Genomic DNA, 26,732 nt, shown 5'->3' with positions numbered 1-26,732 from the left:
CACGCGCTATGATCTTACAATCTCATTTTGGTGCTGGAGGTACAGGGAGATAGTGACTTTCTCAAGCTCAAAGTCAGAGTAGACACCGAGATTTGAACTAGATTCACCCACTTCTAAGGCTGTGAGTGACCTTGCCATTGGACAATCTTTGTAGTGTTTCAGAGGAAAATGAGAAGTTGTTAAACAGCTGTCATCTGTAACTGCAGGCCCCGGGCCTAGTAGTTTTAAGCCTAAATACGGGCATGGTGATGGTGGATTCTCATCGAAAGGACTTTAAAATTCGCAGGATAATCCCATTCGTAAGACTGGGGGGAAATGAAATTCTTGCCTGACCCATAGCTTCGAGCAGACCTTGTGTAAATAATGGATGATCTTAAACCCTGCGAGTTGAAAGACTAATGGATATTTCCTTTCAATAAATATTGATTTGCTCTTCCCCTGTAAAGGGTGGTGATGCATTTTTGCTCGAATGTATTCAGTGACCCGAATACATTGATTTGTGGAAGTGGAGGGATTTATATTGGTCATTGTGAGATGTATTCGTCAGCTGGACGGCACCATGTCACATTTCAAACCGCAGCCCGTGCTGATCCATATGTCATTCCCTCCCCCACCCCCATTTTAAGAGATCTCGTCTTGCTAAGGCTGTTTTTACTTGTGAAATCTGATGCTTTGTTCAGGAGATGTAAGCTTTGGAAATGTTAAGTGTCCGGGAGTTTCCTCAGAGGCCATTGCAGCCTAAAGGTTCCCCATGCTAACCTCAAAAACTAGAGTTTTAAGAAAATCATTTTTGAAGTTGAACTTCTTTAGTGGGACCAAATCGCTGTTTCTGGAGACGGAAGTGGGTCATGGAAATGACGTCAGTGCTGGCAGATGAAGCCGTCAGTCGCGCATTTACCTCCATGCCCACAGTCCATCTCTGCGCAGGTGGCTCGGCATGCACATGCGCAGTAGATGTCTCTCGCCGTCAGCGCACAGCAGGGTCCTCGGGCCTTTGCTCGTGTGCAGACATGTTGCACATGCACAGATGCGGCCACCGCCGCGATAAAGCGCATGCGGGGCTTTTGCGCATGCGCAGAAGAATACTCCGCCCGGTCTCCAGCGCGCATGAGCAGAGGCCTCTGGAGCGCGGCAGTCGTCAGCGCGGCACGCTTGGGCAGCAGCGTCAGCGGAGAAGAGCACATGGAGCCGAGACCACCCACCAACCACCCCTCCCCCACCAAAGCACTCCCACCCCCCACAGTCACACAACCTGTGTCACACAGACACACACACACACACACGGTGTCACACACTGTGTCACACACAAACGAGGAATTCACAATTAGTGCAAATAGCTAATACAGTGGGTGTGTGTTGAGCAGGCATGTTCTAAGTCCAAAAATTTGGTGTTTTGTCACAGAAATTGTATCTTGATTTTTAATTAAATCATGACCAACACAAATACAATTTCTGTGACAAAACTGACAAAAGACAAAGAAGTTTCTTATTAAAATGCACGTGCTCGGCACACACACAATTTTTTTAAACACTAGAGAAGCCTTAAGGAACTTAAAAGCTAAACAAAAGAGCAGGAAATCCTCGGGTGCAAGATACTAACCTTATGAGTTCAACTCAAAAAGGCTTTTTGGGGGAGTTACTACTTTAATTCCGTCATCTTACAAATGCTCCATTTTTATACAACTCAAACTTTTATTTTCCTTCCTAATTTGTAACTCTCTTAGTTTTTTAAATTCTGTTGTATCTTCTAAGAAAACGTCATATCACTGAAAAATAAATAAATATATATATATATATATGTATGTATGTATGTATGTAGCATTGTAACTCGGAAGAGATTTTGACACGACCCATTCGGACCTCTCCATGGGTTTGACGTGACTTGTGCTTCAGAAAACGTACTGGCCAACCAATTTTACGCATATGATCACTCACACAAGGAAAAAAGTAGATGTGATGCTCTAAAATTGTAACCGGTCCTGTAGTTGGAGTATCCAAATATATGAATCCACAATGAGTTAATCCAAAAACACGATGGAGTGCCCCTAATAATAATGGGAACTGGTGGGAATAGGTGTACCAGTGGGGTCGGCTAGACAGCCACAACCATAACACATAATAACACCCAACCAGTACAATGCTAATGAGTGGACTATGTCCGTGGTAGACAGGAATGAAATAAGGCACGGCGGCACTTTACCTGTACTACCCCAGGGGCACTCTTGTCGTTGGCGGCGTGCAATCCATCCGTTGTAGGTCCAAGAGAGCAGAAGGTGTAGATAGAGCACAGCCAGGGATATCTTGAATGCTTACCATGCGAGGAAAAAAGAAACAGCCAGGCCACTCCAAAGTAACAAAAAGATATTGGTAGATTTATTGCATGCTGAACATACAGACAAATGGACAAGGTAAACGCACCTACGCGTTTCGTACTCAAGGTACTTTATATCAAGGTGACAACAGTGTGATAAAGCTGCTTATTTGTACTTACCTGAACTGCCTCTAAGCCAATAGGATGCCGCGTCATTAACTCGCGTCGCGCAGGATTGCAGTCACCTGCATCTGCGCAGAATCGCGAGGGAGGGGCGCGAGTTCGGGCATGGTACAAAACTAAATTACTTACACTAAACGCTGCAGCCCACAAAGTGACGTCATCATATCAACACAGCATACTGCTGCTAGGGTTGCAGCTATTATTGCAACAAGTCATTTGTGTGGTTTTTCTTAACCATTTTGTTTTTTTATATAGTTTTAACATATTGTCCATTTTCAATAAAGTTTTTGTTTTGTAAAAAAGTTCACAGGTTCTGCCAAGCTGTGGTACACGACGTGACGTCAGCGCGACCACGGCTTGTGATGCGCGCTGATGACGTCACTTTGTGGGCTGCAGCGTTTAGTGTAAGTAATTTAGTTTTGTACCATGCCCGAACTGCACAGCCTATGGCTGTGCGTGCCCCTCCCTCGCGATTCTGCGCAGTTGCAGGTGACTGCAATCCTGCGCGACGCAAGTTAATGACGCGGCATCCTATTGGCTTAGAGGCAGTTCAGGTAAGTACAAATAAGCAGCTTTATCACACTGTTGTCACCTTGATAAAGTACCTTGAGTACGAAACGCGTAGGTGCGTTTACCTTGTCCATTTGTCTGTATGTTCAGCATGCAATAAATCTACCAATATCTTTTTGTTACTTTGGAGTGGCCTGGCTGTTTCTTTTTTCCTTGCATGGTAAGCATTCAAGATATCCCTGGCTGTGCTCTATCTACACCTTCTGCTCTCTATGATCACTGTCACACCTGATCTGTCTCAGCACACCAATTCTGTAAATGTAAAATGTTCTACTAAGTAATCGTCACACTGCCCTAATGACAATGTACCAGGTACGGAGAAGGAGTGGCTCAGTGAGTAAAGACACCAGCTCTCAATTCCCAGGGTCGGCTCCTTGTGACTTTGGGCAAGTCACTTTATCTGTGCCTCAGGCACCAAAATCAGAGATTGTAAACTCATCTGGGTAGGGGCTGTGTCTGTAACAATTCTTGCGTGCTGCGTACTGCGCAATATACTGGAATTGGGAAGCGCTTTGAGTTCCATTGAGAGAAAGCACTATACGAAATGTATTATTATTACGTTCGTACAAACAAAGCAAGTGGATCTCCCTTCAGTTTCCAGCACCCGGAACCTGGCAGCATTGTGTGATTGTTCCTGGAACTATCACATGAGTCGGGAGTGCTGGATCCCTGGCGCTCTTGAGGTATTACGTATTCAACTTCCTCTAGGCAATGTTAGAGTAACTTTATAATGTGCCTGGATACTGGTATGTTTTGTGTGCCTTGGCAAGTGGGCAGCACGTATCGTTTATGCTGGTTTTAACCGCTGGGTCACATAGCATGGATGAAGTGCATACGTCAGTGATATTTTCCCAGATCACTGTAGGATTCTGTAACACACAAACGGTGCAGATGGTAATAGAAAGAGCTTGTTGGCCCTTTTACAAGCTGTAACACTGCGTGTAGCTCTTGCTAAAATTGGATTTTCTGTAGGTGTAATGGCTTTTATTAGAACAATGTAAATCTTGAGTATTTAAGACCACATACGGGCACCTTCCCCTAGCTGAAGGAAACATTATAAAGACAACATCTCAATAGCAAACATTCAACCACCGTTTTTCATTGTTCTAATTTTAGTCTAGAGAGAGGTTTTACAACCTCGAAAATATCCAGTCTTTCCAAGACATTTAATTGCCTTGCTGCCTCTTGCTCTGCGATCCTCAAACAAACCTTTTGCTAATCGACGCGTCGTTTTCTCGCTGGCTCTTTCTCTGTACACCTCTATAATGAACAGCTGCGTTGTGCACCAGGTTTTTCTGCCAAGGCATCGTGTAATAACGGAGGCCTTTACGGCTGGTGCTTGACAGCTTGCGCACATTGCATTTTGTCGGCGCTCGAGACTTTGTGATTAGGCACAGTGTCCCCGCTGTCTAATTGCAAACTGGGAAATGTCACCCTTTGTTGTAACCCTCTATCTGTGGAATGCAAATAATCTTTTCCGTACATTTTACATTTAACTGGTGCAATATGCACAAGTGATTCATAGATGCTATACAATGTAATGGCAGAATTAAGGGGTCACTATTTTCATTTAAGGGTAGCAAATCTGACACCCATCTAAATAATAATAACCCTTTTGCTGCCTACAACAGTCACATTTCCATCACTGTTCACATGATGTGGTGATAAACCATAGTGCGTTTTTACAAACGTGCCTGATTCATGATGCTAGTACTTTCAACCTAAAGAGGTAGTATTCTCTCCCACACCCTTTCCCCTTTAAAAAAAAAATCTAACCCATGGGGACCCTCTGGTGTTTAAACATGTTATTCTCTGCTTCGCGGGCTCCCTTACCTCCCGAGGTTTGTGCTTCTTAATACCCATGCTGAACGTCTTTCAAGGGTCAGAAGCGTTGGCGATTTTGGACTATACTGTATCATCTTTATACTGGATTCAACCTGTGCTACATGTAGACAACAGATACTTTATCCTATATCTATACTTACTTATTGATACAGAGCAAGGCAAACAAAAAACCCCAGTGACATATCCAATGATATCTCATAAGGGGAAAAATAAATTCCTTCCTGATTGGCAATCGGATAACTCCCTGGATTAACATATCATTGGTCTCTAGATACCGAGAACAACCATGAACAACTGTGGAGCCCTGAACGGTGGTGGTTTGTATATTTTTCCGGCCTCCATTGGTTGACACCTGGTTTTCCATGTTTCCAAATCAGCAGAGACCATTATCCCGCAGAGCCAGGAGCAAGAGCAGCGTCGGGAATGGACCAATCGGGGTCATGGGTGGGAGCCATTCTTAGGATGGGCCAGGGAGCATGGGAAATTGGAACTGACCAATGAGAACCAGGCGAATGGCGGGTCTACGAACTAGGCCCCGTCCCCGAATCCAGCTCTACACCTCATGCTGGGTTGGAAGGCTCACTGCTGGGGAGAGAACAATGCTGTCCCAGCCGTTGGGTGCATCCTTCCCCATTCTCCCATTGCCCATAACACTGCCCCCCACACAAAGGGCTAGCCCAGGCATACAATTTAGCCTCACAGATATATTTAAAACAGTTTAAACACACAGTCAGCGATACATAACTCTGGTTACCTATTACTTGGTCTGGAAGCAATTTTGCAGCCCTGGGATGCATCTTAACCCTTTGGTTGGGTCACCATTTTGACAAGTAGGGGCAGGATGCGGGCTTGACCATCATTTTTGTATGCCATGCTGCCCTGACTGTCAAAATATACCTATACTCTTGCATAAAAGCCAGTCAAAATGACAAGTTGGAATTTTTAATTTAAAACTTCAGCATCAACCTGCATTACCTCCCACATTTCTTTTCTATCTATCTCTCTCTCTTACACCCCAATTCCCCAAGACTCGCTGAAGATGATGAAGGCCATTAGAGCTGCTTCTCCATAAGATAATGTGACTTCTGCTGCTGGTACAGTAGTTCTCTTATGGAATAGAATCTCTCAGTAAATATTGGCCTAAATATCTTGGGAAACGGAAGGGTTCCCAAAGCTGCTGATAAGAGAATTCGGCTCCGGGGGACGGGGTTTTCAAACAAACAAATCCAAAACAGAACTGTATTTTTGTCCTTAAGTTTGTGGATGTAACCAATCCGACACAGCATTACACAGCTTGTTTAGCGCCTGTCCATGTCTGTGTGCCTGGAGAACAGCCTGTATCAGTAGGGGAAGAACTGATTTGGAGGTTGGCGCTGCTGCTAGGACCTGCTTCGAAGAACTTTGGCCTTTGTTTAAAATGGTGAGAAGCAAATGGAAACGAATACAAAATGACATAACTGGGCATTCCCACATGTCTCACCATATTAAATAGGAGCCTTTAACAATAGCTAAAATAAGTTTTCCTTATTCTGCAATATGTTAATTTTCACTCCTTTAAAAAAATTTTTTTAAATGTTACCTTCCATTTTTTAAATATGGCTGAAAACCGGGGGATTCCCCAGAGCTGGACCGTGTGCCTCCTAGTTGCTTGGATACACCCCAGTGAAAGCACTATGTTTAAATCTCCCCTTCAGGGGGGGGGGGTCCTCAGAACTGGAAACAGCTTCGGTTCAACTCGAGTTCCAATCCTGGGAAGAAAACAAGGGAGTTTTAGGGGAATTTCTTCTGCTTTAAAGTTGCATGGTGATTATCTCTCTGTTTGGCTGTCCTGAGAGGTGTATCATTAGTCTACATCAAGTTCACGTTGAATTATGAGTCTTGCATATACTGTATACAACTTAAAAATTATGAGGGTTTCTGAGGCAGTGATGGGGTTGTGGGTGGGTGTGTGTGTGTTGATTGTCAACGCTTCAGTCCCCTCCTCCCGGACCTCCCCGAAGACCACTTGAGAGAGGTCCCAGGGGGGGCCCGAAACGTTGATGTGATCAGAATCCAGTTAGTTTTCTTTGTACAGAGAGACACGTTTTTTTTGTAGAGGGAGACGGACTAATAGGAGTAAAGGAGTAATTGACCAATTAAAAATCTTCATGCACTAAATGAAAAGTCCTGGAGTTTCTACTTTACTCCTATTAGTTTTACTACTTGACTGTGGATGGCACCCAAGCGAAAAAAATGTTAGTGGAGTGCTGCTTTTAGTGTGTATATATGTATATCTATATATCTATACCCCCCTGCTAGGGACTAGTAGTGGTTAAGGACCTTGGAGGATTAACTGTGTGGGGTCACGCAGAGTTACTTCCCTTCCCATCATGTGATACAGGGTGGCTTGCAGAATGGATAGCCACTCCCCCACTAGGTCTTGGGACCATTGATGTCACCGTAGGGAGATGAGAGGATATGTATATCCCCCCTACCCCCAGTGTTTTAGATTTGGGTTCCTCAGGAGTAAGTTGGAGAGAGCATCACTGTAAGTTATGTAAATATGTTTGTGTGTAGTAAGAATGTCCTGTCACCTTTGTTTTCAGTTAGGGAACGTGTATTTTACAGATCGAGCCCATAGTAATGAACAGAGATTTGTTCTCTGACCAGAAGAGGAGCAGGGAGTAATCAAAATAGAAACTCCGGAGCATAGTTGGATCGGGCACACCGGAAGATCCCTAATAAAGTCCCGAATCCATAGGTATGGAAGAGGTGACTGATCCCTGAAGATAGAGTACTCCCACCAACAGGACCTCAGTAAACTCCCAATCTGCTATGTATAGAGGAAGAATGCCATCCATAGTAACGGGATACTGATCACTGAGAATAGTGCCCCCAACCAGGGCCTAACAGATACAGGGCATTGAGGAAGCAATGCAAGGGATTGCCAATCTAACATTACTAAAAGACACAAGTATAATTTCCTTCCCAGTGTATGAGTGCGAGCTACCAAAGGGATGCAATCCTAAAGAAGACTAAGTACCTCCCTAGTGTAGGAGTGAGAGCTACTAAGGGAAGAAGCACAGAGTAACCATATTGTTTGTCACCAGTTAATGTCTATGTGAAGCATTATCAACGGATGTGAATAAAGCTCTTTTGTTTGTTCTGTAAACATTCTTGGCGCCCTTCATTCTAACATCTGCATATCTACACCCAGCCTGCACGGATCCAGCACCCTGAAAAGGTATGAGATATGGAGCACAGCCATGCATATAGTCTTATCATGATATAAATTCCTTAAGAGCCGGGCAAGGAGGGTTGCATATAACATATCTATCTCCGTGATGGAAATTTCACAAGTGCCTGAAATGTTTGTCCCCTGCCTGTGTTTTGCGAGGCTGAGTGGCCTGTCAGTCACCGTCACAGCATGCCCAATCCCTAGCACGACATCAAAACGAGATTAGGTCAGTGGTGTGTACTACCGGGGGTGAGTCCGGAGAGCGAGCAACGACTTGGGGAGGGATAGGTGGAGAGCTCCACTACTGTGACCGCTCCTGCTTTCCCTCAGGTCAGAGTGTGCTTTGGGGGGTGATTTTTAGGAGTGAAAGTTGAGTGGGTGGAGAGGGAGAGAGGAAGTTAACCTGAACAACCGCACGCCTTGCAACACTCCGCCCCCTAACATAATTGGCTCCTAAAAATTCAAGCTGACGCCTTCGTTTTTCACAATTGTGACCACCCATGTGTTTTTTATATCTTATTTGTATCAGAATAAGATCACAAGTGATCTAAATTACCAGCACAAAATATATTTATTTCATCCAAAATGCACACACGCCTGACGTTTCGGTCCCCTGGGGGACCTTCTTCAGGGGCTGTATATCTCTAGATCTCTAGATCTTCCAGGTACTGCGGATGCAGCCTCTCTTCCACGTTGCTCCAACAAATTTCCTGACTTCATCCTCCCATCTTACCTTTGTTTGTTTTCTTGGTGCTTTAAGCTCTCTTGGAATACAGTAGAGCAGGGGTGCGCAAACAGGGGGGCTTTCCCCCAAAGCATTTAAATTAAATGCCGGGGGACCGTGCGAGGAATCTCTGACTTCTCTTACTTTGTCTCCGCCAGCGTGTCTAATGACTCTGTGGCGTCATTTGACGCTGGAGTCAAGGTGGGAGAGGGGGCGTGAGCAGGAGGGGAGAGCAAGCAGGGGTGCGCAGAGGGAAAAGTTTGCAGTAGAGTACCATCTTTGTCCAACGATAGTCATTTCTTCTGATCTGTCTAGCCCTCTGCTCTTTGAATTTCTTCATCCTTGCCACAGGCGTTGGTTTTCTTTTTCCTATGTTTGTGTTATCTGTGTTTGCATACAGTTTCATGTAGAAGTCCTCAACCCTCTTTAGAAGTCCACTGTCTTTTATTGTATTGTATTGTATATCTTTATTTATATTGTGCCATTAATGTACATAGCGCTTCACAGTAGTAATACATGTGGTAATCAAATAAATAACAGATAATATAAATAACAGATCATGGGAATAAGTGCTTCAGACATAAAAGTAACATTAAGGAAGAGGAGTCCCTGCCCCGAGGAGCTTACAGTCTTAATTGGTAGGTAGGGAGAACGTACAGAGACAGTAGGAGGGCGTTCTGGTAAGTGCGTCTGCAGGGGGCCAAGCTTTATGTATCATGTGTTCAGAATATCCACAGTGCTATTCATATGCTTCTTTAAGCAAGTGTGTCTTAAGGTAGGTTTTATTGTTGTTCCGTCGTCTTGTCTGAGTGCGATGATTTGCTTCTTCCCAACCACACGTCGATGCTTTGTCTTCTTGAAGCTTTCTGTTATTTTCAATAGTCTTCTTCAGCATATCACAGTTACATTTTCTTACATCTTCAGTTATACGTTTACATATTGTCTGGCACAGCTCTGCTGATTCAGTTCTTATTCTTGCGTCTTGGGATTGTTTTATTTATTGTCTCCTCATTAATTGTTTTGTCCGGTATTTTTCTTATCCTGTTTTTGGGTAGCCACTCCTTGCAGTTTTTTCCTGCGCCTTCAACTGCAATCTTCCTTAGTTCTTCATAATTGTTTTGTTGGTATTCCCATGCATTATATATACGGTGTCCTCCGTTAATCTTTGGTGGCTTCTACAAAGAACCAGCAGCACCTACGGAAGGTTAGTATCCATGGAAACAGGTTGTCCCGGGAGCTGAAATTAACACTGTTCAGCTCCGGAGACCCCTGTGACGGCTGCTGTTAATAAAGGTCAAGCCTGCCATTACACCTACCTGTCAATAATACACTGGTATTATGTCGTGTATAAATAATGTATTATGTCTTATCCTGGTTCCAGCACCTCGGGGACCAGGGGTTAATTTTGTTTGCAGGGAAAATGTTGCAAACGTGTTTGTGACCTTTCCCTGTAGCATTTTGTATGTTACTCTTTTTATGTTGCATTTCTACCCACCAATCAGGGGCTGAGCACATAGACAGCACCTGGCCCTGACTGTTTCAATATTGTGAGTTTAGCATATAACAAGGTGGTGAGGGAGACTCCTAGCTAGCCATAAGAGTTACTAAGGGCTCGTTCAGGTTGCCAGCTGAGGACTCGGAGGGAGGGCGGGAGGCAGGCAGTGCTGGGAGTTTGCTGGGCGACATGTGATTATCCCCCCGCAGACTTTTCAGCGTTGGGGAGGGGGCGGGGCTACAGACGGTAGGGTAAAGTATCCAAGCTGCAGTCATGAAATCATTCTGAAGAATGTAAAGTATCCAAGCTGCAGTCATGAAATCATTCTGAAGAATGTAAAGTATCCAAGCTGCAGTCATGAAATCATTCTGAAGAATGATTTCATTGGCTGCCTTGGTCCCTGTGACGCTGCTTCAGCTCCAAGAAACTAAATTTTCGTTTAGGCCTCGTTCAGGGTGCTGGCTTCGGGGGCAGGGCGTGCTGACGTGAGCAACAAAGTATTCAATTTGAATACTTGTTGTCACGGTAGCTACTGGCCTGCCTCCGAAGCCAGGAGTTGCTGCTGACGACAGCTTCAGTAAACGAAAATTTCGTTTCTTGGAGCTGAAGCAGCGTCACAGGGACCAAGGCAGCCAATGAAATCATTCTTCAGAATGATTTCATGACTGCAGCTTGGATACTTTAACCCTGCGTCTGTAGCCCCGCCCCCTCCCCAACGCTGAAAAGTTTGCTGGGGGATAATCACATGTCGCCCAGCAAACTCCCAGCACTGCCTCCCGTACGCCCCCCCTCCGAGTCCTCAGCTGGCTCCCTGAACGAGCCCTTACTGAAGCTGTCGTCAGCAGCAACTCCTGGCTTCGGAGGCAGGGCAGTAGCTACCCTGACAACAAGTATTCAAATTGAATACTTTGTTGCTCACGGCAGCACGCACGTCAGCACGCCCTGCCCCCGAAGCCAGCACCCTGAACGAGGCCTAAGGCCTAAGGCCTCGTTCAGGGTGCAGGCTTCGGAGGGAGGGCGTGCTGCCGTGGGACACAAAGTATTCAAATTGAATACTGGTTGTCAGGGTAGCAGCTGCCCTGTCTCCGAAGCCAGGAGTTAACGCTGGCTACAGTTTCGTTTTTTGAAGCTGCAGCAGCGTCACTGGGACCTAGGCAGCCAATGAAATCATTCTTGAGAATGATTTCATGACTGCAACTTGGATCCCTAACCTGCCGTCTGTAGCCCCGCCCCCTCCTCAACTCCTGAAAACGTCTGCTGGGGATGAACGCACATCGCCCAGCAGACTGCCGCCCTCCCTCCCGAATGCCCTCCCTCAACTCCTGCCTCTGGCACGATGAACGAGGCGTGACAGAAGTTGTTGCTGTAACTGAGAGAAGCTGCGGTGTCCACTCCTGTGCTGGTGTCGGGCCTGGAATCCTGTTTCAGAGGACATTGCAGGGAAGGGAGAACAGGGAAAATCTCTGCAAGGAGGTCCCTGCGCCTAGGACTATAGGCTACCACAGTTTTTCCCCAGTTGTGAGTATGTGTGTTGTCCGTTTGTCAGCTGTGGATAACGTTGTTCCAATAAATTAATTTTATAAACCACTGTGTTTCTGCCTGGCGAGTTGATCCCTGGTATTAGTCCTGGTCTCCCGTGGCAACCTCCCCCCTGCTTCAGGATACATTTATATTTATTTTTATATATGGAACGCTTCTCTAACATGTAATATCTACGAGGGATATTATGCAAGGTATCAAACTTTCTCTTTAGCACCATGGCTCGAATGATAGTCATCCCCAGACACTGACTTCACACCGAAAGAATTAAGGGTGCTAGCAGGGCCAGCGTGATGGCGGTGCGGTCGGCACCACTGCGCTGAACCCCGAGTTTACAGAGGCCCCGCGCTCTCACCCACAACATTTAAACTGATTGTCAGGGGAGAGCACGCGGCCTCTGTAACTCTTACCTTATCCTCCCGGCATCGCCCCCTGCATGGGCTCATCATTATGACAATGCAACATCAAATGGTGTCGCGTTGCCATGACAATGGGATGCCCTGTGGCGCCGCATTGCCATGACAATGTGGCGCCCTGTGGTCATGGCAACGCGACACTATTTGACAGTCCGGAGCCATAATGACCGGACCATACAGGGGGAGCTCCCCGCAAACTTCCCAGCCGACCCTGGGTGCCAGGCAGTTAGTGCAGGGACACCCTCAGACAGCTGTACTTGAAAGGGGCTGTCCAGCCTATCTAGTAAAGAAACCCATTTTCCCTGTTACTGGGCTCCTTAGAAATGACTCCATCACCCTTACAGTATCCAATTTACTTGTGTTTTTGTGAAAACAAGTGTTGCGCTTGAATCCTGTGTAACCGGAGAAAAGCCAACCGGCTGCTAATGTGTAGTCTGATGATTACTAACTATATGGTAATTGTGAAGCGCTTTGTGTCCCGTTAGGAGAAAAGAGCTATATGAAATAGTAAAGTAATCCAGCACTGAAGCTGTTAATGCTACAAATGTTTCCCAGTCTGCCTGCCTCTGCAGACGGTGGTCCTGTACGCTCTTTAAATCAGTCCGTTTTTAGATGCTTCTTTGTTCGTTCTTGTACATTCAGTTAAATGTCATTAGAGAATAAATGATTAGCCAAGCTATGAAAGTTAGTAACTTATGAGGTTCAATGCGAACAATCTTATCCAGTGCACAGCCTTGGAATTCACACCGCTTTGTATCTGCTGATAAACGTACAAGTAAATCCGGCTCTCTACTGTCATAAAGTCCAGCTTTCAGGAACGTTTGTGCATTCACAAAGCAAATCGCGGTTTTGAGCCATAAATTAGATTTGGCGTGAAAGGAGTTCGGTGAAGGAGAAGGATGTGCTGTCACTAAACTTAATAAATGTTGGATAATCAGTGAGTGATGCACGGGCAGGTTACTTTATGTATTCTTTCACTTGTGCATGCTGCGCTCGGAAAATATTCCAGTCTCTGTTACCACCCTGGGGTTGCTTTTTGACCCCGGGGACTTGCTCTTGCCCCACACTTCAATGTTAGGTTACCGTTCTCTCCCCTACTCTCTGATTGGGAGCTGTACTCTGTCTTATGATGTCACTTCCCTAATCTTCCTGATAAAAGGGACAATCCTTCACACTATAATCGCGTAAAGCTCATGGCCTTGGAGCCTGGGAGGAAGCTCCACTTTCCCTCCAACCCCCACCTCCCCCAAGCGACATAAATAAACCCAAAACAAAGGTCTGGAGGTACAAAGGCCACAGCTTTATTTACTCAAATAAAGCCTGGTAAGTGCCAACCCTGCCAGTGTGCTCTCCCCACGGGTAAAGGCGGATGGCCCGCAAGACCCACCAAACTGGACGTCAGTTGGCATGGCCATTAAGCTGTACTGGTCCCAGACACATGAGCTTTAGGGGTTTTCTGCACCAGAGCCCCCACTGGCAAGGTTAACGCACACTTACCCCCCACCCCCCCAACAGCCGCTGTGATGTAGGCAACACACGCCATGGAATGCCCACCTCAAACATGGCAGACAGTTACATAGTAGATGAGGTTGAAAAAAGACGTACGTCCAAGTTCAACCTATGCTAAATTTAGACGACAGATACTTTATCCTATACCCTTACTTACAGTATTTGGATCCAGGGGAAGGCAAACAAAAACCCCAGTGACACATTATCCAATGATATCTCATAAGGGGAAAGTTAATTCCTTCCCGACTCTAAGAATTGGCAATCGGATTACTACCTGGAACAACATCCTTCCCATGTATACTTATTTTTTGAAAAGGAAGAAAATACAACATAATATACAACATATTATAGCATTGTCATGGTATTACACAAACAAAGGGACGAGTGGGCGGGAACTTCTTTCCAGGGAGCAGACTGCCTTCCCTCCCCTCCTTTAAATCACCATAGCTCCACCCGCTCCCTGTGACACTGAAGGAGGGGGGGGGGTGGAGGGAACAGCATGCAATCCAGCCAAGCTGGAGGCGAGAAGGGAAGCACGTGGACCGGCACAAAAGGTGAGAGAAGGGGGGAGAGAGGAGCGTCGCCGAGGGGCTCCCGGCTGCTTTAGATTGAAAGATTTCTTTTTTTCTGGGGTTTGGGGGAAGGGAGATTATTTTGGGCAGTACTCGCCCACTGTTATGTCTAGCTTAAAGTTGATTTAGGAAACCATTGCATCTGAACCTCCAAAAAAGTAAACTGGGTGTTTGGTTTGAGGGTATGGAGTGACTCCCTCACTGTGGCCTGTATTTACTGTGCTTCTTCCTAGTGCTTGAGAAGGTCTTAATAATAAAATAAATTAAAACAGCCAGATATAGCGTTGTTCATAGAAAGTTTGTGGCACAATTAGTCCCTGCCATGTACAACTTAAAATCGAATGTTGGTTGGTGCCTGGGGCACTTGTAGATGAAATAACTTGTCCAATGTTAGACTGAGCTGACAACGAAATTTGAACCAGGTTCAACATTAGACTCCTCGTCTTCAGTCAGTATCTTCTCACTGAGCCGTTCCTTCAGCCCGAGATGGAGAAGTAGTCTATTGGAGATACTATTGTGTAGAAAGCCAGTGCATCAGAAAAAAACAAGTCCTGTTTGGCATAATAAACTGAGGTTTAGGATAAACTCCTTCAATGTAAGCATATAGCATAACGAAGCCCTAATAGGGTTAGGGGACTAGTACCTAATGCCAGCGGCACCATAAATAAATAGTACAGACCAACGTCCCATATATCAGAGAAAAAAGGGGTACAGCGACCCACAAAGTGAACTCACTCAGTTTCTCCTGGAGTATCCAATCTCAGAATCTCCATAGGCATAGTGCAATCTCCCAGGTGATGGCAGGAACAAGTAGAAAAATAAGGCAGTGCACTGCCCAAAGTAACAGAAGGAGGCTCACGGTTTTAAGCAACAAAAAATAGATTTATGACATAAAAAGTGGACAAAAGGGTCCCCTCTAGACCTAGGCCACAGCAAGTGGACCCCTGCTGTGGCCTAGGGGGGACCCTTTTGTCCACCTTTTATGTAATCTATTTTTTGTTGCTTAAAACCGTGAGCCTCCTTCTGTTACTTTGGCCAGTGCACTGCCTTATTTTTATACTTATTGGAGACACTATGCCCGACTTCCCAATGGTTCCAGGGTAAGGTGTCCATCCATGTGTAAGGGGAAGGAATTCTTAGGAAAAGGCTTCTCTAGGAAAGAGTTCATCAGAATGAATTAGAAGGCCTACGTTATACGGAGTACAAGTGGGGGAAAATCAGGGAGCAACAGAGAATTGTTTCTATTTGAAACACAACTTGGATTTCATAATAAAAGAAAATAAAGTAGGTATGGGTCAGACAATTAAAGCGGCAATCACTGTTTTTTTTTTTTTTTTTTTAGAACTTAAACCAGTGTGTCCCCCATAGCTTAACTGCTGTATTTTCAGCCCTGTGTTTCCTGAGAAACTTGGTTAAAGGTTCTGGTGTTCCCCCTATGGCCACAAAACTGCTAGCTAATGAATTCTGTTTTTATTTTTTAATATATATAAAAATACATCTTATCAGTTTTGGGCAGGATGACTTCTCGCTATACTGAAGAGTGGCCAAATAGCGGATGTATTAACATCTATCATGTGAGTAGTACTGAACTAGACAAACTGGGCAGGATGACTTCTCGCTATACTGAAGAGTGGCCAAATAGCGGATGTATTAACATCTGTCATGTGAGTAGTACTGAACTAGACAAACATCTGTAAAAGCAAAGCCGATAAAATGCGAACATCAGCTGAGTAAGGCCGTGCGTATATCAATATTTGATTTTTCAAGGGCTGTCGCCTTGTGACAGCCGCTGAACCAATCAAATGCCAGAAAGCCTGCGCCGCCGCCGCAAAGCGAAATATAACTTTCGCTGACGGCGACGGGTGATGTGTCCAGTCGCCCGTCGCGGTCACTATACGAGCGGCCAAACACAAGGGCTTTCGACCCTATGGATGTACGTTGTGGGTCCAATCCAAAAGTGTATTGTACACTTGGGGATGTGTAGGTTTGTTACGTAGGGTTCACTCTACTGTATAACATCTTCTGATCCTGTTTCTTCCCCTCTACCTCCTCTTTATTTGTCTTTGTTCATTCCGCAATGCAGGGGGGCTCAACAAAAGCCCTAACCCCCCCCCCCCCCCTACTCCTCCCCCAACAGTTCAGGTTTTCTGGATATTCCTGCTTCAGCACAGGTGGCTCAGAGGCTCAGTCTTTGATTGAGCCACCTGTGCTGACGCAGGGATATCCTGAAAACCTGACCTGTTGGGGAGGGGGGGGGGTGGAGTTGAGCCCCCCTGCCGCAGTTCTCCAGGGGAGAAAATATTTTAGCAAATCTCTTTTTATGGCGTTGCATAAAAGTATTGTGTACTTTAAACGTATCTTGTGTAGAAGAGAATCTGTTGGCGGACTTGTGATTAGCCGTTATCAGTTGTTTAACTACCATTTTAATGGAGTTGACGAAGACGAATGGCCGCTGCATTTTAACAACTTTATCTTTTTAAATGTTCATCATGAAGTTAGACCAGAATGACATGGAGGGGAATTTACTGAAGGTGCAGTCCAACTTGAAACCACAGATTCTCTTTTTTCCCCTTCTCTTTAACTGCTGCCTGGTACGGTTAGATACGGTACACTCGACAAATGTAAGCAATCTGCACAAACCGAATACCAAATATCACTCTCTTGTACCAAGTACTGTACTTTTTTCACCAGTGGCTGATTGTGGGCTCCTAATTGAGGTGAGAAAGGGGGCAGTTTGTAAAACAAACAACATAGCGCTTCAAAGAACCTTCATGCTGTGTGTAAATGAAGCACTTGCACAATGTTGCAATAATGCCTTAGTCTTGAGGCTTGTAAATGTCAGTATACAAAGTCGGTTGAAAGGTGTAGGAGGGGTACCCTCCCTCGCCTCCTCCCTGGCAGTGGTCCCGTCGCTTGGAAGGGTTTGAGTGAGTTGCGTCGGCCATGTTGTGGTTGACACAGCCACATACATACTGTATGGACTGTGTGTAAGGCACCGGCCATCTTGGGTTTGGCGCTGCAGGATGAGGAGGTCCTGGCTGTTCAGGATTTCCTCCGTGGAGTGGAGGCGGCGTGCTCAGTCCTGGCGGAGCCGGCGAAGTGAGAGGTAGTGTCCAGGGAGCTAGTCATGCCCCTTGGACTAAGCCAGACCCGTTCCCCGCAGGCCCAGCTAGTTTCTCCTACACCGTAGTGGAGTACTATAGGGCTGGCCAGTAGTAAGGGACTTCCCCCATAGTGTGTGGAAGATCCAGCGAAGCAGACGGAATCGCAGCGGAGGATTCCCCCAGGCCTGTTGGAATGGCTGCGCGGTACTAAGTAAGGCGAGAGGGGACTATGTCGGAGGCTCTGCATCGTGGGATCAATCTTTCTCTTTGTGACATGCAGCCTTAATTAGGCTAATATTAATTGCCTTGGGCTGTTCAAACACCTGTCCGCATATACCTATTGCCATTTGCATTTACATGCCTTAACATTCACCTATTTTATACACTGGCATTGGCCAGAAGGTAATGCTTGGAATGCAAATATGCTACAAAGTGGAGAACAGACATTTCAGGAGTCCTCTACTCTTTGATAAAGCGCCATCCGGTGTGAAACGCGTAAGCGTGTGTTTTACCCTGTACTACAGTACATGTGGCAATAAACTTTTCCATAGAGCTTACCCCAATAGCCCTCCGTGTGTTGTCTCCGACTGTGCACCGCCATTTTTTCTTTTCTTCAACCCTAATTGAGGTGAGAATGTGGCAGCAATGTCAATGTTGCAGTGATTCACAAGGGAGTATTGGGGATGAGGTCCATGACTAGAGGTTATGACTACCCTAAATCAATATAAAGAGTTAGAGAATTTGTGTTTTGGTTTAATATGTTGCTTAGTGGGTCGATGCTCATTGGTTTATTTGTGTTAGGGGCGGGGCCAATTTGACAGTTGGGCGGTGAATAGGCAGTTTGGCAACCATTTTGTATCAGCAATCGAGAGCAAGTTCCCTCCCATTTTTTGTTGTGTATATAAAATAAACACTTATTTTGTATAATACAGGTGTATGAATGTGTGTGTATATGTATGTATGTATGTATGTATGTATGTGTGTATATATATATATACCCATACCTATGTATGTATGTATGTGTGTATATATATATACCCATACCCATACGGGACCCATACCGTGTCGGATAACTGAAAATGTTGAATAATACGGAAAGTATTATCCGACATTTGCGCTCCTCCCTCCCCCTTCTGACTTGGTAGGCTTACCAGCGGCGGCAGAAGCTGAGGCCTGAAGACCACGGGAGCGGAACAGGAGGAAGACAGCTGGCGGCAGGAGAAGAGGACCATGTCAGCGGAGGGATGAATTTGAGACAGCGCGCGGCGGCAGGAGAAGACATGTGTAATCAGCAGGAGCAGAGCAGCACAGGAGAACGGCAGGAGAGGAACGCGCTGTAACACCGGCAGACACCGGAAGTCAGACACCGGTCAACTTCCAGTGTTACAGCGTGTTCCTCCCCTGCCGTTCACCTGTGCTGCTCTGCTACTGCTCCGATTACATGTCTTCTCCTGCCGCCGCCCGCTGTCTCAACTTCTTCCCTCCGCTGACATGGTCCTCTTCTCCCTCCGCTAGCTGTCTTTCTACTGTTCCGCTCCCGTTGTCTTCAGTTTTCTTCTGCCGCCGCCGGTAAGCCTGGTAAGTGAGAAAGGGGGCGGGGTGAGGGATGTCGGATAAAATGAGACTCTACTGTACATGGTTGCATTAAATGAATGACGGTTATACATTCAATTTACAAATATTTTGGGGGCCGCCAGAGATATGATTATGGGCATAAGTAATATTTACAGACAGGATTAAAATTGTGTTAGAAGAACAAGGATAAGCCTGTAATGTGTTAGAAGAGACCCTGCCACGAGGAGCTTACAATATATAGGCATGGTAGGTTGAAACATTGGGTACAGGGGATGAAAGCATTGGTTAGTTTCCGATAGAGTAGCTGTAACATTACCAATCATCAGCGAATGGTGACACCCTATGGCTGCAGCCTTTGGGGCGACTTGGGTGTTATTTCCCAGATATTCTTTGGTAGAATAAAACAGCAGCATAGAACAGTTACTGGACCTCACGTCAGACATGCAGGGGCCGGGAATGATGCGCTCCAGGTGGTCTTTGAAGCGTCTCTTTTCCTCATGCTGTTATCCCCTTTACTCTGCATCTCTGTTCCCTTCCCCTGTCAGAGGGCGACACCCCCACATCGCCTCTGTCAATGGGCAAGTTGCTTAGCCCCATTCAGGGCCTGGGAAGGGAGTAGCAACGTCTTAGCTTTGCGACTGGGGTTGCTCAAACCTTTTGGCAGTGATGGTGAATGGGCCCACTTGACGACATTGTCAGTAGCTGGCATATTAATGGTGATTATGCTTTAATGTTATTGGCTGGCAAGGATGATGGTAATTTTTTTTTTTTATGTTCATTAAACTGTGTCAGTTTACATCCAAAATCGTAGCTGATCATTATTGGGCTTTGGGTGGAGGGCCTTTTGATCACTGGTGGTGAAGGAATCCGACAGTCATGCATTCATTGATAACCATTTGGCACAATAGAAAGTAAAGAAAATGGTGTGGTGTGTGTAGGAGAAAATGTACCTTAACTGAACTGGTCAACCACAGGAAGACAATAGTCCACAATGAGGGCCAGCACAGGAAATGCTGGTGCTGCCAACAAACCATTTCTTGGGGGAGGCTCACTGCGGGGGCAGGTAGGTCGGCGGAGGGGGGGGGGGCTGCGGGGCTGGTTGCTTGGCGGTAGCTTACTCACTGTGGGGCGGGCGGGTTGCTCGTCGGCGGCTGTCCGCTGTGTTGGCGGGCGGGAGGGTTGTGCGGCGCTCGCTCTGGTTCCCCTCCGTTCACAGTTGCGGTCCCCCCAGTTCCCAGCTCCGAACGTGGCCCTGCCCGTGACGTCACCCCACCTCGCAGTCACAGCGCCAGAGCCAAGGCCCGCCGAGCCAATGAGAACCACGCCCCGCAGTCAGCAAATGGGAGAGCATGAGAGCCAATAAGAGCACGCACAAACAAACCCACAAACAAACAGATTTGGACATATATACATATGAAATGTGTAATGGGGAGCATATTATCAAACTGCAGGTACAGCTGTGCAAAGGTGTACTATATGGAGACAGGAACCAGCACACTCGGGTTGTGAACCATTGTTGGTGTATATTGACTAATCGACGTTTCTGTCTCCAATAAGTAATGTCCAATTGGGAAACGGAACATCAAACATCATTAGCTCTTTTCAAGTCAAGTGTGCTGGTTCCTGCTTTCTTACATGTTGATTTTTTTTTTTTTAATTAAGTACGTGTTAAATGAACTACGTCTTAAGATGCTTGTTGGTAAACTAGACCTCTTTTTTTTTTTTTTTTTTAAAGGAATTATCCCTTATTTTTTTTAACGATCTTGTCCTTCCACCTTCAGTCCTCAGTAATAAGTAATTTACCCTTCTATAAACTTCTGCTCTGTATTATGCAACTTGTAACTTTTTACTATGGTGAATAAGGCTAGAGTGGTTCCGGCGAAGAGCAAGTGGGTAGAATGGCCCATGACAAGAAGTGTGCCTTCTTTATAGTGTAGTGACTAATTGCAGTCATCATTGGCAGTGAGGGGTGCAAGTCCAGGAGCCCCACCAGTTATTGTTTTTCTTCGGCACTAAAAGTTTCACATGGATATTAAAACAGACTGCTACCTTATCACAGTACGGCACATACCTGTAGTTCTGCTGCACCGTATCTAAGATATCTGATTATTACAAAATTAATTTGCGAACTAATCATTGACCTTTTTCCTTTTGTTAACAGTTGTTCCGAGAGGTCAGAATAATGAAGATCTTGAATCACCCTAATATAGGTACGTGTCGCTGCTTTTGGGTGATTGTTTCATGACTTCACGGCAGAAGTTTTAAAGTTCTTATTTTGTTTTAAAAATGCAATAATGTAAATTTCATGCAGTGTGTAAATATTCAGCTTTCCCACACGCCCTCTTTTCCTCTAACCGCTGTGGCCTATCCAATTGCCGGCTAATAACTTTTTTGCACCCCGTGAATATTTAGCCAGTAGGTATGAAGAAACCTTGCTCTGTGTTTAGAAATCTGTTGTTCAACTTGCCCTATAGTTTACAAGGCTAGGAAGCTGTTGACAGCAGTGGAACTTTAGAGAAATGAGGCCTACTTTATTTTGACATGTACAGTTGAAGCCATTTTAGTTCTTGACATGTGTAAGTTTGTTGCAGGACCTTTTATATCAGATATATTCCCCTGTTTATGTATAGGAAAACACCCTGAGTCACAAAGGAAGAAACTATTTACTTCTGGAAATATATTTTTAAGACCCATTTTATAATGACATGTCCTGAGTCGGCCATCTTGAAACACATAAGTCTATAGGGAATAGTTAGTGGGTTGGTTTGTTTTTTTAACGTAATCATTTTTGGCCAAATAATATCTTATTTAAAAGTTCCACCAATATATATATTTTTTTACATTTGTTTTAGTCTCATAGTGGTATGCTTTATTAAAATAATAATGAATGCTGCCCTGTTTGTCATTTTATTTTAAGGAACCATTGGTTAAGGCTAGTGGGTGGTAGACTTGGGAGGAATGTAAGGATAAAGGTTTTTTTTTTATGACCGTAGTAGATGAATGGAACCGTCTTTCAGAGAACGAGGTCTGGGCAAATACAGTCTGGAAATTAAAAAATGCTTGAGATGGAAACATGGCAACTCTACTGGGGTAGCCCTCTCCCAGCCCTTTCTTTAGAACAATTATAGACTATGGCGCTCTTAGGAGAAAAGGAATCCAAGAGCGCGATGCAGGAATCCCTACTATACACAGGCCACCGTTTGTGCCGCAGACTGCACATAAATACAATACTCGTGTAAAACCTTTCTTAATGAAGAAATAGACAACTTGTCATGCTGATAGTCCGTTTACATGTAGGAAGCACCGTGGTAAAGTATAAAGCAAGAACCTAATCACTGGGTGTCGACCCAACATGTTTCAAACTTCTGGTCAATCCCGTGTCAAATCACTGACCGATAGTGAGAAACGCGTTGGTGATTTCTGGTTTGGGTTGAGACGCGGTGTTGCCTGAGTACTGTGTGTTCTGTATACACCGTTAATTATACAATTATTCTAAAGTTGGCCCTGTCATTGGTACCAAGAGATGTTCTAGGGTAATTAAGTCCCATGCCCTCTATTTCTCATAAGTCTACAACAATCCAGTTTTTCATGTTCTTTTGTGTTGAATGAAAAGAACCAAAATACAGCAATAATATCAGAAAGCTGCGTGATTACCGCGGATAAAAAAAAAAAAAAAAAAGAAAACGTTCTGGGGATTGACATGTTGAGTGTTGAACACTGATTTCGCTTTTTCCGTTTTAGCTTTTAGAAATCCGTTCCTTAGAGATTACAAGGCCCATGGCAATATGTTATAGAAATATGGTATGGTTATTTATGGAAGATGACGGTGTGCTTTATCTTTTCTTTTTACAGTAAAACTTTTTGAAGTAATTGAGACTGAGAAGACCTTGTATTTAATAATGGAGTATGCCAGTGGCGGTAAGTAACGCATAAATTCAGTGAATATGAATGTTGTACGTGTTCTAATCCCGGCATGGAACACACACAGTTTTGATGATGACCTCGTGTTACAGGCATTGATTTGTGCTGGAAATGTTTTCAAAACTCCTGCCAACTTCGGTTCATCCACCACTTTATTTTTGATTTATTGGCTTTGTTTTTATTTTGGTGAGGGACCTTCTCAACAGCTTATAGGAATGTCCATGTGCCCGATATCTGCTTCCAAAAGAATTCCAGTAGGTTGCACAAATATTCTAGCCATGCTGATTTGCCCTCGGCCTTGTCTTATTTATGTTTTTTTTTTTTTTTTTTTTAATTCTAGCTTTCAGCTCACCTGGTAATTAAGTGATGCTGAGCATCAGGTCATTTCCAGAGTCACTCTTGATGCCTCGTTTTGAAAACAATATATTGGCCAACGTCCAGTCATCTCATACACATCCTGATCTCACAGAAAGGTTACATACTGTATAGTGGTTAGCAACCTGTTTAAGTTCATGTACCTGGCCATGGGTGGTTACCAAGTGCCAGGTAAAGAGTTACTGTTTGTCTTATTTAATAAATGTAGTACCTTTCACACTGCCACGTGGATTTGAGATGGCCTTCCAATTGGTTATATCTATGCAGTGATCTCTGGTGCGTGTTACCCACACATGTTCAATAGGAAAAGCAGATGCAAATAATGAGATCAGTGTTCCTGCAATGGGCTATGTATAGCTCTCTCTTCACTATCATCTGACTCTTTACAGTAAGCCCTGTTCACTCCGCGTTTCGGGATCCAGAACTGGCTTCTCTGATACACAGCTTTCTACGCTATAAAAATGATCTCATCCTGATGTGGCATTTATTTCGCCAGCGAACTAGTAAATTGCATAAGATTAGTAGGACTATCTCAAATAAAAATGATTTGTTAGAGCGTGTTGTATTCAATGTGTTAGAGTTTTGGGAGCGCTGCTGCCTTATTGTTTTGAATCGGACTGATGTAGGCGCTGATCCAAGTGCTATGGTGGTACCATATTCAACCTTCTTATTGATGGTTTCAAAAGAGAGAACATTTGTCCGTCAAAGTCCAGCCTTTTGCTAAATTCGTCTCCTCCGCGAGACTCCTACTGTATTTCTATTGATCAGTAGAAAAAAACCACAGTGCAACATTTGCAAATTATATTTCACATGGGAAACAAAATCCTTCCTGACTCCGGTAAATGGTTTCCTGCATCAATACTCTGCCCGAGCTGTAACCTGTTTGGCATATTCCCGTACAGATTTTCTTATTAAAAGATCCAAATGTACCTTCAGTGTCATTCCATGCCCTCCAGTGCTGGTCATTTCCGCTTGGCTTTGCTGCATTTCTCAATGGAAAATACCATATTAACCGTGCAGAATTTGGGGTTAAAACCCTCAATCTGTTCTTTAAATGTATCATGCAAATGTGGAATTAGCAATCACATTTCCTCTCTGATGTTTTCAAATGGATTCAGTTTTTTTGTCTTCAATCAGACCAGTCATACTTATGATTGATTTATATTGCATAATGCTTATTTTTAGATGTAGGCCTAGCATGAAAGGCTGTTAAAGCACAGCAACATATCGGGAGGCCTTTCAGTGCGAGAGATTACACTGCAATGGCTCCATCAGTGGGTTTGAAAATCCGCCCAGAGCAGGTTGACTTGATAGAAGTTAAATTAATCGGATGTCTATTTTCCTAATGACTCTTACGATTTGGCAGTCATTTTATCCAGTTGTGAAAGGGCCAGAAGTTGAATTCCAACAAAGCGCGTTCATAGTTTATTAGATTACACATGCATAAGCATTTCCTAGAACATTACATTACACACAGAGCTGCTGCTAATACTTAGCAAGCATGCAGGGCTGCAGACAGCTTTCCCGGGCCCAGGACAAGAGTTTCCACTGGGCCCCCCAACCCCTATTCTCGGCGGCCTTGTGAGACCACCACCCTCTATTTCTCACGCCCCCATCTCTCACCTTCCTCTCTCGCTCACCTCTACCTCTCTCTCCCTCAGGCCCCCACCTCGCACTCCCTCACGCCCCCACCTTTCTCTCCCTTACGCCCCACCCCTCTCTCCCTCACGCCCCACCCCTCTCTCCCTCACGCCCCGCCTCTCTCCCTTAGAAATGTATAATGCTAAACTTCCTAGTCCTACAGTATATATTCATTTTTCTGGTCAAAGGCACTATTTTTTTTCTATTACGACGTCCAACATATGTTTGCTCCTGAACTAAGGTCACCATTTAGGTGCCTAGTCATCTGATGACCGCTGCACAAATGACACGGCTAGTACTGTGTAATGTGTTTTCACAATGCAGTGATAAAAAATATACTATAACCAATATGATGAAGATACAAACAAGATACAATGCACAGGAAACCACAATGTCTTATGTCAGCGGTGCGAAAAGTGGATTTCTCTGGGCAGTTGCAGAGGCCCCGAGGCATTTAAATTAAATGACAGGGGATCGCGTGAGGCCACTGCAACTCTAAAACTTACCTTGACTCTGCCGGCGTCACTCGTCTCCATGGCAACGTGACGTCACATGACCCCGCGGCGTCATTTGACGCTGCGTTGCCGCAAGAGGTAAGGAGGGGGGGGGGGCGTAGAATGCAGGAGAGCAGGCGTGGGGAGGCGCGCCCCTGTCTTCTGTTTTAGTAATACAGCTCAACCCCGTTTTATAGCGCGGTCCGCTATAACGCGGATCAGCTTATAACGCGGTGTGAGCGTGGACCCCGAAGTGTACCACAAATATTTAAATATTTTTAATTTTTTTTTAAACAAACTTTACACATACACCCCGCCACCCCCCACCCTCCCTATCTCTGGTGGTGCTTGGCTGCTGGGGAACGTGCTGGGGCTTCCGGCGCCTCACTCCTGCCTCCTCCCTCTATGCCTGAGGATTGTGGTGGGGCTGCTGAGGTAAGTGCTGGGGGATCGTGGTGGGAGAGGTGCTTGGGGATCGTGGTGGGGCTGCTGGGGGATGTTCTGGCTAGGGGAAGTGCTGGGGCTTCTGGGGGAACGTGCTGGGGCTGCCGGCGCCTCACACCTGCCTCCTCTCTCGTTCCGTTCGGGTGCGCTGCGGCCGTTTAAATTTGTTTTTCTGCGACCCCGGTTATAACGCGGTCTGATCGGGTGGCCCCCGAGGACCGCGTTATAACGGGGTTCAGCTGTATTTCCATTCCCGCATACAGTTCTCCTGTTTCCATGAGGATATATTGGTACTTGCTTCGGATTTAAACACCTATTCCTCATTTGGCTGAATGGAGGGTAAGTCTGGGTGGCGTGAGACTCCTCCAAGCTAAGGGGCTCTGTGCCTTTGCATTAACACAGAGCTATTCTCGCAATATATCTTCCTCTGTGTTGAAGGCGCCTGAAGCACAGAGCTTTTTGCAAGGCCTTGGAAGTACAACTATTGAAACCCTTGAGTAACAGAGAGGCCAAACAGCAACAGATTTCCTTAGTCAGCCAGTTACATGTCCTAGGGGCCTCTGAGTCTTTTGTTTGCCCTTATCCCACACTGTCCTTATCCCACACTGTCCTTATCAGAGAACCAATAAAGATAAGAGGAGGTGAGGACTGGAGACTGAACACACTGTGACATCACACAAGGGAGCAGCCAGAGGACATTAAACCCCTCCCAAGTCTAACTTTAAAGCAGCAAAACTACATTCCCCTTTTTTATATTTAAAGCACGTGACAATGTATAATTCTACATTCGTATCCAA

The 26,732-nt window shown here is 45.2% G+C and overlaps 1 protein-coding gene across 4 annotated transcripts in view; it reads left to right on the top strand.

Annotated features, from left to right (window-relative positions):
• Positions 1 to 26,732, top strand: part of MARK1 (microtubule affinity regulating kinase 1) — a 127,377-nt gene that overhangs the window by 62,396 nt on the left and 38,249 nt on the right. For 2 of the 4 annotated variants that reach the window (XM_075595571.1, XM_075595575.1), the window contains exons 4-6: positions 8,106 to 8,132; positions 21,222 to 21,270; positions 22,913 to 22,978. In XM_075595571.1, coding sequence (XP_075451686.1) covers positions 8,106 to 8,132; positions 21,222 to 21,270; positions 22,913 to 22,978 — 142 coding nt within the window. Of the gene's footprint in view, positions 1 to 8,105; positions 8,133 to 11,737; positions 11,864 to 21,221; positions 21,271 to 22,912; positions 22,979 to 26,732 lie in introns of those variants that run through there. The other 2 variants (XM_075595574.1, XM_075595573.1) reach the window with 2 other exon arrangements.

Source organism: Ascaphus truei, chromosome 4 (genome assembly GCF_040206685.1).
Source record: "Ascaphus truei isolate aAscTru1 chromosome 4, aAscTru1.hap1, whole genome shotgun sequence".
Classification (NCBI taxonomy): domain Eukaryota; kingdom Metazoa; phylum Chordata; class Amphibia; order Anura; family Ascaphidae; genus Ascaphus; species Ascaphus truei.
Note: the sequence above shows the minus strand (reverse complement) of the source record. Positions and strands in the feature narration are given on the sequence as shown.